The 15,766-nt window shown below is 36.4% G+C and overlaps 1 protein-coding gene and 1 long non-coding RNA gene across 10 annotated transcripts in view; both read right to left on the minus strand.

The window, feature by feature from the left end:
* The window catches only part of NEK1 (NIMA related kinase 1), a 202,056-nt gene that overhangs the window by 144,298 nt on the left and 41,992 nt on the right, over nt 1-15,766 (minus strand). For all 9 annotated transcript variants that reach the window (XR_004275287.1, XR_004275286.1, XM_032298641.1 and 6 more), the window contains exons 12-15: nt 2,223-2,282; nt 1,931-1,990; nt 1,787-1,837; nt 1,580-1,654 (exon numbers count right to left, since the gene is read on the minus strand). Coding sequence is in view for 7 of the 9 variants with exons in the window: in XM_032298641.1 (XP_032154532.1) it covers nt 1,580-1,654; nt 1,787-1,837; nt 1,931-1,990; nt 2,223-2,282 (246 nt within the window). In the remaining 2 variants the exon portion in view is untranslated. The remainder of the gene's footprint in view (nt 1-1,579; nt 1,655-1,786; nt 1,838-1,930; nt 1,991-2,222; nt 2,283-15,766) is intronic.
* The window catches only part of LOC116565171, a 19,556-nt gene continuing 6,404 nt past the window's right edge, over nt 2,615-15,766 (minus strand). The window contains exons 2-3 of the long non-coding RNA XR_004275291.1: nt 15,203-15,205; nt 2,615-3,185 (exon numbers count right to left, since the gene is read on the minus strand). This is a non-coding gene — a long non-coding RNA (uncharacterized LOC116565171). The remainder of the gene's footprint in view (nt 3,186-15,202; nt 15,206-15,766) is intronic.

Consider the following 15,766-nt stretch of genomic DNA (forward strand, 5'->3'; position numbering starts at 1 on the left):
AAAACAAGAACTGTAATCGATCCAATTTGTCAAGTATCTATTGTACATCTAAATATCAGGATTAATGGGTATAGATGGTTGAAACTTATAAAGATGTATTAACTTAGTTTATTCAGTGACGCAAATTATTCATTCATCTTCTATTGCTGTATAGTAAATTATCACAAATCTAACAGCTTAAAACAATACCTATTTAGAATCTCAGTTCCCCTGGCTCAGGAGTCTGGGTGCATTTGGCTGAGTCCCCTCCTCAGGATCCTACCAGGCAGAAACCAAGGTGTCAGCCAGGGCTACAATCCTCAACTGAGACTCGGGATCTCTTCCAAGTTAACTGGTTCTTGGCAGAATTAATTTCTTTGCAGCTATATGACTAGGACTACAATTTTCTTGCTAGTTGCCCATCAGAGACCACCACTTGTAGAGGTCATCTCTACTATTTTGCCATGAGCATGTTTACCATCTTCCAGGCGAGCAGAATTATATCTCTCTAATTTCTTTTCCCCTTCTAGCCTGCTATGAAGGAGTGTTGTCCGTTAATGTAATCCTGGGAGGGACCATCCATCACCACTTGCCATATAACAAAACCTAATCAAGTGAGCTGCTACACCACAATATTTACAGGTACCACTAACACTCAAGGGAATGGAATACTACAGGGTGTGTATACTGGGGGTCAAGAATCCCGGAGACCATCTTAGAATTCTAACTACTAGAGATGGAGATATGTGTAGGATGCTGTATGAGCAAAAGAGGAAGTATAAGATTCAGACTGGCAGAACAAAGAAAGGAAAGGGAAATTACTATAGAAGCCCTTGCCAGACAAGTTCCAGGCACTATTCTCAGAAAAAACCTTTTTTTTTTAAATCAAGTAGCCAAAGTTCAGGAAAGTTAAGTAATGTGCCCAAGGTTATGCAATGTGGCTCTACCCAGAGGGAATGTTTGGATTAACTTATCTAGGTATGTGGTTATTTACGTAAATGGATGGAGGTGAGGGGTAAGGGTGAGGAGGGATGGAGGAGTGCCATTAAGTAAAGGGAAACACAAGTGCAAAGACAAAGAGATTCAGCAGACTATACACCGTAATGAAACTACAAACATGATCTTCATTTCAGCATGAACAGAGCATGAAGTGTGTGGCAGGGAATGGATGGAGATGAAGCTGGAGAGACAGCAGGGATCAGATTAAGAAATGTCTTCTGAGAACTTCATCTTTAAGGCTACACGAAATTAAGGAAGGATTTTAGGATGCAGCGTCACAAATTGTGTATAATTTTTAAAAATTCCTGACTGGAATATTATCATCACAGTCTTCACAAAAAAACTTTTAAAGCAATTTTAAGTGTAGTCACATAACAGTTATCAATACTATTGATAAGTTAGTTATCAATACTATTGATAAAGTTACATATCAGATACATGCAGGAAAGCTAAGAACTCATAATAAATGCTGAAGAATTCTAGGTAAAAATTAACTGTACACTATAGTAAGAAAGAAAATCCCAGGTACACGCATTTTAAAGCACAAGGTGAAACTGGAGAGAAAAACAGTAGGATAACCATATTGGTATAAAATGCCTACCTTGACTTCACCACTTCCACCAGCACTTAGTACATTTCTCCATCCTTGTTCCCTGGCCCTATTTATTCTCTCCAACTTTGGGGAAAAGAAATATACAAAACACCATTTCAAGTACTTAATAAAAAATACATGTGATACATTTAGCAATAAACTAAAAATCAGTACATTCTTTAAGAAAAAATTGTATTTAATAGATTAGCCTCTTACCTTTTCCTTTTCTTGCCTTTTCATTTGTTCAGCCTTCATTAAACTAATAATCTGTAACAATTTTAAAGACAAACTTCTTACAACTCTTGGACCTATTATCGCTTACACCTTGCCAAAGGTAGAAAAACAAGAGCAAAAAACTACCTGATCTTTTTGTTTCTTTTCTTTTTCAATACAATCCAGCCTTCTCTTTCTTGCTGCTTCCTTAAATAAAAAAAGAACATTTTTATCAATAATAATTCCTACTTTTTCTAGTTTCATTAGGAAAGTTAGTATACCAATGACAGAGGTATGTTCAGTGAGGTTTTTTAAAAAAAGAAGTTACAAGTATTTGAAAGAAATAAGGAGAGGTTTGGAGGCTTTATAGTAAGATTTTGTTTCTTTTTAGAAATTATTTTTGCAAAGCTTTAAAATAACCAGACAGATGCCTTTATACCTCAGACATTTTCCTCCTTTCTTCTCCAGTATTCACTCTCTTCTCTGGAGTTTGATGGGCCTGGACAAAAAGTAAAACTACAAATTAAATAAAGATTTTGAGGCACTTATTTGAGAATCCCAAATTAACAGAAATTTAAAACAAGAAAAAGGTAAAGCCCATACTTCCATAACTCTCTCCCAAATTACATTATCTTTAAAAACAGAAAACACTGTAGTCTGACATGCTGTCTGTTAAACAAACAGAAACATTAGATTAAAAGAAACTGTGGAAAAGGGTCCTTACCCAATGATCAACTAAACAGTTGTATGTTCAGATATGCATGTTAACTTTAAGTTTTCTAATATTATGATAGAATAGCATTTCAAAAGCCCATGATAATTTTTTTAAAAAATTACACTATATATATTCAGTATATAAAATTCAAACAAGATAAAAAATTTATGGTCTATTTTGCTCCCACCTCCAAAGGTAATGACTGTTAATACTTTCATTAGTGCCTTTTAGACATTATTTTATGTATTTAGATACATATACAGTTCAAGTATATAGAGAATAATTTTAACTGATTTTTACATACATGTAATATTAAGGTGTTACTAGATGGAAAAATGACTTTAATTTTTAAAATTTCAATAGCTTTAGGGGTTCAAGTGGTTTTTGGTTACATGGATGAAATGCAAAATGGTGTATATTAGATATTTACATTTCTTTTATATACTGTTTATCTAACTTTGGGGTTGTTAATGGAATCATAAAATATATATTCTTTGGTATCCTGCTTTGCTCAACATTGTTTTCAAGATTCATTTATGTTATTATTTGTATCTACATCTGTTTTCTTCATGAATATATAGCATTCTATTAATTTTGATTCCTTTCTTCCACAATTATCTTATACTTTACTCATTAGGTCTATTCTAAAGTATCCGGGGGCAGGGGCTTGTGTGGTAGCTCATATCTCTGTAGAACTTTGGGGGCCAAGGCAGGAGGATTGCTTGAGTCTAGGAATTTGAGACCAGCCTGGATAACATAGTGAGTCCCTATCACTACAAAAAAATTTTAAAAATTAGCCAGCCATGTGGCCCACAGCTGTTGTCCCAGCTACCCAGGAGGCCGAGGTGGAAGGATCTCTTGCGCCTAGGAGGTAGAGGTGACAGTGAGCTATGATCACATCACTATACTCCAGCCTAAGTGACAGAGCAAGACCCTGTCTCAAAAAAAAAAAAAAAAAAAAAAAAAGAATAAAAATAAAAAGTATCTGGGGGATTTATGGCTATTTCTTTCCATTTCATTTTCTAATCACTTATTTTTTACATTGGGCTTCCATCAGGCCACTTTATTGAACTAATAGTTTAATGCTGCTTCACCGAGATTTTCTAGGCAGGTAATCACATCAAATATAAATACGATGTCTATGTTTTCTCTTCTCTTCCAATATTTACATTTCTTTCTTTTCAATTGCTCTAGCTAGAAGCTCTGGCACAATTAAACAATGGCAATGGCAGCAAATCCCTCTGTCTTGTTTCTAACTTTAACGATAATGCTTCCAATGTTTCATCATTATGTATAAAGCCTACCATAGGTTTCAGGTGTGTACACATACTGTATTAAGAACTTAACCTTCTGTTTCTTGAATCACACTTTTTAAAACAAAAGTTAGTGTTAAGTTTCACCCAATTTTCAGCATCTACTGAGATGATTTTTATATGATTTTGTTTTCTAACCTGCTAATGTAGTAAAATTACAGTAATCGGTTTTCCACTGTTGAAATGTCCCTGTATTAATGCAATAAATCCTATTTGAGAATTATTACATTATTTTTTGATAAACTGCCTAATTTCCCCTTTTTAAAATCCTTTTTTTTTTTTTTTTTTTTTTTTGGATTTCTGCATCTGTTCTTATAAGTGATCTACAGTTTTGTTTTACCCTGTGTTAGTTGCCCAATTTTGTAATCAAGGTTAAGCCTAATACATGACTGATTTTTCAAACAATTCTAAAGCAATTCTACATGCAAAAATAGGTAAAAATTTATAGAAAATTTTAAGTTATTTATCACCTACCAGTGTTTATATTTTTCAGCCACCTTAGAAAAGGTAATTTTAAAAGAACAGTGTACAATTTTTCACCTACACCGAGTTTCAATGGAAAGGAAAGTAGACACTACTTAAAAAAATTACTTGGGAAAAATATTTTGATGGTCCTTTGGATTATTATCAAAATGGTCTAGAATTTGATTAAGTCATTAAAAGCTGTCTCTACTAACAATTCCATTTTAACAGCAGCTATATTTTATCAAAGTCATTGGTATAAAACATACTGCCCTTTGCTTCAGTTTTCTAAATTATGTAGAATGACCATAACATATGCGCACTAAAATTCTAACCCTGAAAAGAAAATTGAGAATATTACAAAATAAACATGACTCTCACATCATTTTTGAAATAAATGTCTCACATTATATTAAAAACTTAAAAAGGGACACAAAAATTTTGTTTCACTGAAAACAATTCAAAAGGATAACTAATATTTCTGCTTTAGAAAGCAATGATATAAACTGCGTATTTCTTTCAAATGAACAACCTTTTTAATGAAGATATTACTGAGTATGAGCCAGGAATATGCTGATATTTAAAATATGTATTGCCAGGCAATGGCTTAATAAACTTATAAATAAGAATATTTACTGTTTTATAATGTGCTTTGGCATTTTAATTAAATGATCATAAACCAATCAATTTTATTGGTACAATATGTTTTAACTCAAAGCTATAGCAACAATGGGGTAAGTGGTGCTAAATCTCACACCTGATTTCACTCTTATGATGAACTAAATGATGCATTTACTCTCTGACAAAATAACCCAAGTAGTGGGTTCTCAGAACTATCCCACTCCCTCACTGTATTATTAGTTCCTAACTCCTAACCTCTAATTTTGGCTATTTAAATTCAACTCTCATTTAAGCTAACCATTTACATTACCACCTTACCCCAGAAAAGACACTAAAGTTGATGAAATAAAAACAATACTGAAATATTTAAAGAACACTAGATTTCAAACTTTCTCTAAAGGTAACCCACAATAAGAAATGATCTGGACTCAGTGAAGACACGTACACACCCCTACATTTCATAAAATACCTTCACTATGTATAGCAGACCCTGCTACTTTCTATCACTTGAAAACAAACAGACAAAATTCCTTGCTCTTTGCCTACTAGAATGTTTTTGCCAACACTAATGGATAGCAACCCTTCACTTTAAAATCATTATCAGAGGCCTCTGGGGGCATTATTATTGAAGTACAAGAAATAAAAATTATAATATCATTACAAAAACACAGGATTTCTGCCATGATGGCCGAATAGGAACAGCTCTGGAGTGCAGATCCCAGAAAGAGTGATGCAGAAGGAGAGTGATCTCGGCATTTCCAACCAAGGTACCAGGTTCATTTCAAAGGGACTGGTTGGACAGTGGGTATAGTCCAAGGAGGGCAAACCGAGGCAGGGCGGGGTGCTGCCCCACCAGGAAGTGCAGTTGGACAGAGGATCCAGGACTCTTCCCCTCTGGTACTCCGGTTCAGATACTGCATTTCTCCCATTGCCTCTGCAACCCACAGACAAGGAGATCCCCACCGGGCTGAAAAGTGCCTCGAGTTCCTACCAGATCGGAGCGGTAGCTCTGGCTGCTGCCATGGGTTGGCAGAGATTTAGGTGGACGTTTTAAACCAGTGCTGACAGTGCCTGTGGGACAGAACTCCCCACTCCCTAGAAAGCTGGGGAGTTGAAAGCAGGGAGACATGTAATACGGCTTGGCAGGTCCCACCCCCACAAAGACCAGCAAACTGGGGCCCTCTCGCCTAAGAGATTCGCAGCTAGCACATCAGTTTGAGCTCAACCCAGGAAGATCCAGCTTGGTGGGGGGAAAGGCATCGCCATAGCTGATCTTACCTGTGTAAACAAAACCCAGAGGAAGCTTACACAACAGCTGGACTGAGCCCATGGCAGCCCAGGAGCGCCCCTGCAGGCAGACAAGGGACAGACTGCCTTGTGAAGCGACCTCCCGACCCCTGCATAACCAAAAAGACACCACATAAAAGAGAGGTCTGGCTGACAACTGGTGGGTACCCTTCTGGGACAAAGCTACCAGAGGAAAGATCAGGCAGCAATACTTGCTGTGCTGCAGCCCGCATGGGTGATTCCCAGGCAAGAAAGGTCTGGAGTGGACCTCCAGCAGTCCTACAGCAGAGGGGCTTATTAGAAAGAAAACTAAAAAACAAAAAGAAATAGCTTCAACATCAACAGAAAGGAGGTCCACTCAGAGACCCCATCTCGAATCACCAACTTCAAAGATCAAAGGTAGATAAATCCACAAAGATGGGATGAAACCAGCACAAAAGGATGCAATCATCAAAGACCAGGCTGTCTCTCCTCCTCCGAGGGATCACAACTCCTCACCAGCAAGAGAACAAAACAGGATAGAGAATGAGTTTGACCAATTCACAGAAGCAGGCTTCAGACGGTGGGTATAACGAACTTCTCCAAGCTAAAGGAACATGTTCTAACCAATGCAAACAAACTAAAAACCTTGAAAAAAGGTTAGACGAAATGCCAACTAGAATAACCAACTTAGAGAAGTACATAAATGACTTGATGGAGCTGAAAAACATAGCACAAGAACTTCACGAAGCATACACAAGTGTCAATAACCGAATTGATCAAGCAGAAGAAAAGACATCAGAGATTGAAGATCAACTCAATGAAATAAAATGAGAAGGCAAGATTAAAGAAAAGTGAAAAGAAATGGAAAAAAGCCTCCAAGAAATATGGGATTATGTGGAAAGACCTAATCTACATTTGATATGTGTACCTGAATATGACAGGGAGAATGAATCCAAGCTGGAAAATGCTCTTCAGGATATTATCCAGGAGGACTTCACCAGCCTAGCAGGGCAGGCCAACATTCAAATCCAGGAAATACAGAGACCACAACAAAGATACTCATCAAGAAGAGCAACCCCAAGGCACATACTCGTCAGACTCACCAGGGTTGAAATGAAGGAAAAAATACTAAGCGCAGCCAGAGAGAAAGGTTTGGTCACTCACAAAGGGAAGCCCATCAGATTCACAGTGGATCTCTCAGCAGAAACCCTACAAGCCAGAAGAGAATGGGGGCCAATATTCAACATCCTTAAAGAAAAAACTTTCAACCCAGAATCTCATATCCAGCCAAACTCTTCCTTCATAAGTGAAGGAGAAATAAAATCCTCTAGGGACAAGCAATTGCTGAGAGATTTCTTCACCACCAGATCTACCTTACAAAAGCTTTTGAAAGAAGCACTAAACATGGAAAGGAACAACCAGTATCAGCCACTGCAAAAAAGGTACCAAACTGTAAAGACCAATGACGCAATGAAGAAACTGCGGCAACTAATGGGCAAAACAACCAGCCAGTAAAAAAAAATGGCAGGATGAAATTCACACATAAAAATATTAACGTTAAATGTAAACAGCCAAAATGCACCAATGAAAAGACACAAACTGGCAAACTGGATAAAAAGTCAAGATCCATTGGTGTGCTGTAGTATTCAGGAGACCCATCTCACATGCAAAGATACACATAGACTCAAAATAAAGGGATGGAAGATTTACCAAGCAAATGGACAGCAAAGCAGGGACTGCAATCCTAGTCTCTGATAAAATGGACTTTAAATCAACAAAGATCAAAAGAGACAAAGAAGGGCATTATATAATGGTAAAAGGATCAATGCAACAAGAGCTAACTATCCTAAATATATATGCACCCAAGACAGGGGCACCCAGATATATAAAGCAAGTTCTTAATGACCTACAAAGAGACTTAGACTCCCATACAATAATAGTGAGAGACTTTAACACCCTACTGTCAATATTAGATCAAAGAGACAGAAAATTAAGGATATCCAGGACTTGAACGCATATCTGGACCAAGTGGAACTAGTAGACACCTACAGAACTCTCCACCCCAAATCTATAGAATATACATTCTTCTCAGCACCACATTGCACCTACTCTAAAACTGACGACATAATTGGAAGTAAATCACTCCTCAGCAAATGCAAAAGAACGGAAATCATAACAAACAATCTCTCAGACCTCAGTGCAATCAAATTAGAACTCCAGATTAAGAAACTCACTCAAAACTGCACAACTACAGGGAAACTGAACAACTTGCTCTTGAATGACGACTGGATAAACAATTAAATGAAGGCAGAAATAAAGATGTTCTTAGAAACCAATGAGAATGAAGACACAATGTACCAGAACCTCTGGGACACATTTAAAGCAGTACCTAGAGGGAAATATATAGCAACAGATGCCCATATGAGAATCGAGGAAAGATCTAAAATTGACCCCCTATCATCAAAATGAAAAGAGCTAGAGGAGCAAAATCAAAAAAACAAAACAAAAAAACCCCACAAAAGCTAGCAGAAGGCAAGAAATAACAAAGATCAGAGCAGAACTGAAGGAGATAGAGACACAAAAAACCCTTCAAACAATCAATAAATCCAGGAGCTGGTTTTTTGAAAAGATTAACAAAATAGGCCACTAGCCAAACTAATAAAGAGAGAAGAATCTAACAGATGCAATAAAATATGATAAAGGGGATATGACCACCGATTCCACAGAAATACAAACTACCATCAAAGATTACTACAAACAACTCTATACACATAAACCAGTAAATCTGGAGGAAATGGATAAATTCCTGGATACTTACATCCTCCCAAGAATAAACCAGGAAGAAACTGAATCCCTGAATAGACCAATAACAAGGTCTGAGGTTGAGGCAGCAATTAATAGCTTACCAACCAAAAAAATTCCAGGCCCAGACAAGTTCACAGCCGAATTCTACCAGACCTACAAAGAGGAACTGGTTCCATTCCTTCTGAAACTACTCCAAATAACACAAAAAGAGGGAATCCTCCCTAACTCATTTTATGAGACCAACATCAACCTGATATCAACCTGATATCAAAACCTGGCAGAGACACAAATAAAAAACAAAACTTCAGGCCAATATCCATGATGAACATCAATGCAAAAATATTTAATAAAATACTGGCAAACAGATTGCAACAGCACATCAAAAAGCTTACCCATCACAATCAAGTAGACTTCATGCCAGGGATGCAAGGCTGGTTCAACATATGCTAATCTGTAAACGTAATCCATCACATAAACAAAACCAAAGACAAAAACCACATGATTATCTCGATAGATGCAGAGAAGGCCCTCGACAAAATTGTATAATGCTTTCTGCCAAAAACTCTCAATAAACTAGGTATTGATGGAACGTATCTCAAAATAATAAAAGCTATTTATGTCCAACCAACAGCCAACATCATACTGAAATAGCAAAAACTGGAAGCAATCCCTTTGAAAACTGGCATTAGATAAGGGTGCCCTCTCTCATCATTCCTATTCAATACAGTACTGGAAATTCTAGCCAGAGTAATCAGGCAAGAAAAAGAAATAAAGGGTATTCAATTAGGAAAATAAGAAGTCAAATTATCTCTATTTGCAGACAACATGACTGTCTATTTAGAAGACCCCATCATCTCTGCCCCAAATCTCCTTAAGCTGATAAGCAACTTCAGCAAAGTCTCAGGATAAAAATCAGTGTGCAGAAATCATAATCATTCCTATACACCAATAACAGACAAACAGAGAGCCAAATCATGAGTGAACTCCCATTCACAATAGCTACAAAGAGAATAAAATACCTAGGAATACAACTAACAAAGGATGTGAAGGACCTCTTCAAGGAGAAGTACAAACCATTGCTTAAGGAAATAAGAGAGGACACAAACAGATGGAAAAACATTACATGCTCATGGTTCAGAAGAATCAATGCCATGAAAATGGCCATACTGCCCCAAGTAATTTATACACTCAATGCTATCCCCATCAAGCTACCATTGAACTTCTTCACAGAACTGTAAAAAACCACCTTAAACTTCATATGGAACCAAAAGAGAGCCCACATAGCCAAGACAATCATAAACGAAAAGAACAAAGCTGGAGGAATCACACTACCTGACTTGAAACTATACTACAAGGCTACAGTAATCCAAACAGCACAGTACTGGTACCAAAATAGAGATATAGACCAATGGAACAGAACAGAGGCCTCAGAAGTAATGGTACATATCTACAACCATCTGATCCTAGACAAACCTGACAAAGACAAGCAATGGAGAAAAGATTCCCTGTTTAATAAATGGTATTGGGAGTACTGGCTAGCCATATGCAGAAAGCTGAAACTGGACACCTTCCTTATATCTTACACTAAAATTAACTCCAGATGGATTAAAGATTTAAACATATGACCCAACACCATAAAAATCCTAGAAGAAAACCTAGGCAATACCACTCAGGACATAGGCATAGGCAAAGACTTCATGACTAACATACCAAAAGCAATGGCAGCAAAAGCCAAAATAGACAAATGGGACCTAATTAAGCTTAAGAGTTTCTGCACAGCAAAAGAAACAATCATTAGAGTGAACTGGCAACCAATGGAATGGGAAAAAATTTTTGCAATCTACCCATCTGACAAAGGGCTAATATCCAGAATGTACAAAGAACTAAAGCAGATTTACAAGAAAAAAACAAACAATCCCATTCAAAAGTGGACAAAGGACATGAACAGACACTTTTCAAAAGAAGACATTTATAAGGCCAACCATTACATGAAAAAATGCTGAACATCACTAGTCATTAGAGAAATGCAAATCAAAACCACATTGAGATTCTATCTCATGCCAGTTAGAATGGCAATCATTAAAAAATCTGGAGAAAACAGATGCTAGAAAGGATGTGGAGAAATAGGAACATTTTTACACTGTTAGTAGGAGTATAAATTAGTTCAATCATTGAGGAAGACAGAGTGGCAATTCCTCAAGGATCTAGAAATAGAAACACCATTTGACTCAGCAATCCCATTACTGGGTATATACCCAAAGGATTATAAATCATTCTATTATAAAGACACATGCACATGTTCATTCATTGTGGCACTGTTTACCATTGTGGCAAAGATCTGGAACCAACCCAAATGCCCATCAATGACAGACTGGACAAAGAAAATGTGGGACATATACATCATGGAATACTATGCAGTCATAAAAAACGATGAGTTCGTGTTTTTGTAGGGACATGAATGAATCTGGAGGCCATCATTCTCAGCAAACTGACACAAGAACAGAAAACTAAACACTGCATGTTCTCACTCAAAGTCAGGTGTTAAACAATGAGAACACATGGGCAAGGAAGGGGAACATCACACACTGGGGTCTGTTAGGGGGTGAGGGGCTAGGGGAAAGACAGCGGGGGGTGGGGGGAAGGTTGGGGAGGGATAACCCTGGGAGAAATGCCTGATGTAGGTGACGGGGGGATGGAGACAGCAAACCACCATGGCATATGTGTACCTATGCAACAATCCTGTAAGATCTGCACATGTACCCCACAGCTTAAGGTACAATAAAAAAAAAAAAGAAACAAAAAGAAAAACACACAGTTAACATTTCAAGGTATGTTCTATGTATATAGAATTTGAAACACTGGGGAATGTTACCCAGAGCTTTGTAAAAATACATATTCCTTCCATACAAAGGAATATTTGGCAATAATAAGAAAATGAAGTACTGATACATGCTACAACATAGATCCACCGTGAAAACATTATGCTGAGTAAAGGAAGCCAGTCACAAAAAACCACATTCTGTATGATTTCATTTATATAAAATGTGCAGATGAAGCGAACCTGAATAGACACGGAAAGTAGATTAGAAGCTGCGGAGGGTTGTGGGGTTGGGGAATACCGGGCAGTGGCTGCTAACAGAAAAAGGATTTCCTTTGGGGTGATGAAAATGTTCTAAAATTGATTGTGCAGCTCGTTATGCAATTCTGTAAATACATAAAACAATTTAATTAAAAATTTCTAATGGGAGAATTATGTATAGTATGTGAATTATATTTCAATAAAGCTATTTTTAAAAAATATACGTCCCAAGAGTTGCTAAATCATAATCTTTGGACATAAAGCCCTACATTCTATATTCTCACAAATTCCACAGTCTAGCACCATTCTCAAAATTTGTGAACTATAACATCAAACAATTAAGCAATTTAAAAACATTAATACAGCAACTCAAGATAAATAACTGGATTTTATATACATTACACAATAACGTGGATTAAGAAGAGAATGTTTAACTACATATCCACATACTTTTCTTAGGTACGTTACATGAAGGCAATGACTGTATTGTATTCATCTTATAAAGGTCCACATTACCTTATATATATGATATTCAAATATTTATGAAATGAAAATACTAAGTTGTTCCTCTAAGATCACATAGGTGTTTTCAGAACACTATTTCTATAGTGAAGAGAGTAATACAAAACACAAAACATCCACACTGAGAGAGCTGTTTTTGTCTTTTTAAAAATCACAGCCAAAGTACTGAAGTTTCATATAATGTACTCAATGGGCTCCCTCTGGTGGCTTCATGGCCACTCCTTTGCTTTAACAGAGACTTGAAAAAAAAAAAAAAAACTGTGACTATTACAGGAACTGGAGCAAAGAAAAGTCTTATGATAAATATTTTGTGGACAGGCCGAATAATAATAACTTGACGCACATTAGCTTAAATTTGTGCAATTACAAAATGACAGTATCTTAAGTGGTTAAGGTTTTCCTTTTTCAAGCTTGAAGTTAAAAATTCTAACAAGCCATTGTGAGTTTCAACCTAAAAGATGCTGTAGTTTCCAGTTGGGGGTGGGGGGAAGTCTTAAAAAAAAAAATGAGACGCAAAAAATAAGGGAAAGGCTGTGTGTGATGGATCATGCCTGTAATCACGCCAGCACTTCTGGGGGCCGAGGTGGGCAGATCACTTGAGCCTAGGAGTTCGAGACCAGCCTGGACAACATGGCAAAAGCCTGTCTCTACAAAAATTACAAAAATAAGCTGGGTGTGGTATTATGTGCATGTGGACCCAGCTGCTTGGGAGGCTGAGGTGACTGCTTGAGCCTGGGAGGTGGAGGTTGTAGTGAGCCAAGACTGCACTACTGCACTACAGCTTGGGAGTGCAGTGCGGTGCAGGCCATATGGCAAAAAAAAAAAAAAAAAAAAAAAAAAAAAAAGAAATCAAGGGAAAAATCTATTTTAACAATCATGTAAAAATCATATTTAAAATACTTCAGAAACGTGGGATTTACTTAATTTTAATTCTTTTAATTGTCAGAAGATTTAAAAAACTTTTCCACACATTTGATTGCCTTTTCTTTTCTTCAATTTTTTTATATAACAAATATTTTTTCATATGACAAAATTCATATGAAATTTTGTAAAAACAAAAATTTATATGAAAATTTGTAACAAAAATTTTTATGAACATTTATAACAAAATTTCCTGTAACAAAATATTTTTTCATATAACAAAATCATTTTTTTCATATAACAAAATTTACCATTTTAACTATTGTTAAGTGTACAGTTCTGTGGCATTAAGTACTTTCGCACTGTTGTTCACAGAAACTTAAAGTGAAAAATTTTTTTTTTTAATTTGAGACAGTCTTGCTTGTCACCCAGGCTGGAGTGTAGTTGCGTGATCTCTGCTCACTGCAACCTTCACCTCCCAGGTTCAAGTGATTCTCCTGCCTCAGTCTCCCAAGTAGCCAGGATTACAGGCACATGTCATCATGCCTGGCTAACTTTGGTATTTTTAGTAAAGATAGGGTTTTGCCATTTTGCTTAGGCAGGTCTTGAACTCCTGACCTCAAGTAATCTGCCCACCTTGGCCTCCCAAAGTGCTGGGATTATAGCCATGAGGCGCTGCACCCAGCCAGTGAAATGTTTTTAAAATAAGCTATATAATATCCCAAGTGCTGATTATTATTTAGTTCTCAATGGTGTAGCTGAGACCATACTTGTCTGCCGGATGAAGTCAGAGGGCAACGACTCTACCTGAATTCAAAACATTTATAACTACCATCTGAATCATTTACCTAAGATTCAGAATATTTGATGGTAGAGATATTATTCAGAATATTATCAACTGAAATCTGAAAATTCCAGAGCATGCTCCTTTTATATACTGAATATTAATTGAAAATAAGGAAAACATTAAGAAATCCAACACACTACTTGATTCTATCAGCCATACAAAGAAACAGATTATACATTTGGCTACAATCCTGCCCAAACATTAAGGACTTTCTATGATATCTTTTATCCGGTTTCACCAAGAATTCTGATCTCTCCATTCAGTCAGGCTGATACATGGCCAAGAGATAAGACAACTCTGCTTCTACAAGTCCACTCGAGCATGTATCCCTTACAGACATAATGACATGAAGTTACAAACACCCCCAACTTATCTCTCTCTACCCTCATGCCAGTGGTTGTTTTATTCCCTGGGAAGACAGAGAATTCTATGTGTATATATTCCAAACATTAAAATGGATTACATTTGTAAATACCATTTATAATAAATAAGCATATTAAACATGATCCATGAAATAAATTTACTTTGAATTCATATTTCACTGAACTCTATTAGAAAACGTAAAACGTATTTCAGAAGAAATTTTGATCCAGGGCAGGATTGTTTTTAAAAAAGGACATTTATCAGAATCCAACCAACCTGATTTAATATCAATGAAATAAAATACAACTTTAAGTATCACAAGTAAAAATATACAAAAAGTATATGTGACACTATTTTAAAACACCAGAACACAAAATTATCTATAAACTCTCCAAGCTATATTAAAAATACAGGTAATATATATTTGAATACAAATAGGTAGGCCCACAGCAAAATTAAGTAAAATTAAATGCAGTGTATAAATACTGGGAATATGTTTTTTTTTTTATTATATAAAACTCTTAAAAGCACACTAAAAATTATAGCAAACTTATTAAAATACATACTTCAAAGAAAAAATTACAGATCAGTTATACTACTCAAATTACTTAAAGAACCAAATAACTTTAATAGAAATCAAGTCTCTATCTCAAGAATTAGATATGAATGTACAGAATCAATTTCAAATGTTATACAGCTTCCTCTTCATTACCTCAACCTGAAGTAATCATTTTTACATTAAATTTTGTTTTTAAAAATTGCTACATAACTGTACATATTTGTGAGACACAGGTGATACATACATACATTCATACAATGTGTAATGATCAAATTAGAGTAATTGAGATACCCATCACCTCAGCAGCTACTTTCAAACATTAAGAATAAACGCTTAGGCAGTGTGTGGTAACTCCCACCTGTAATCCCAGCACTTTGGGAGGCCAAGGTGGGTGGGTTGCTTGAGCTTAGGAGTTCAAGACCAGCCTGGACAACTTAGTGAAACTCCACCTCTACAAAAATTACAAAATCTAGCTGGGTGTGGTGATGCACGCCTGAAGTCCCAGCTACTCATGAGGCTTAGGTGGAAGGATCCCTTGAGCCCAGGATGTCAAGGATGCAGTGAGCC

Source organism: Sapajus apella, unplaced genomic scaffold (genome assembly GCF_009761245.1).
Source record: "Sapajus apella isolate SASKATOON/1434 unplaced genomic scaffold, GSC_monkey_1.0 scaffold39, whole genome shotgun sequence".
Classification (NCBI taxonomy): Eukaryota; Metazoa; Chordata; class Mammalia; order Primates; family Cebidae; genus Sapajus; species Sapajus apella.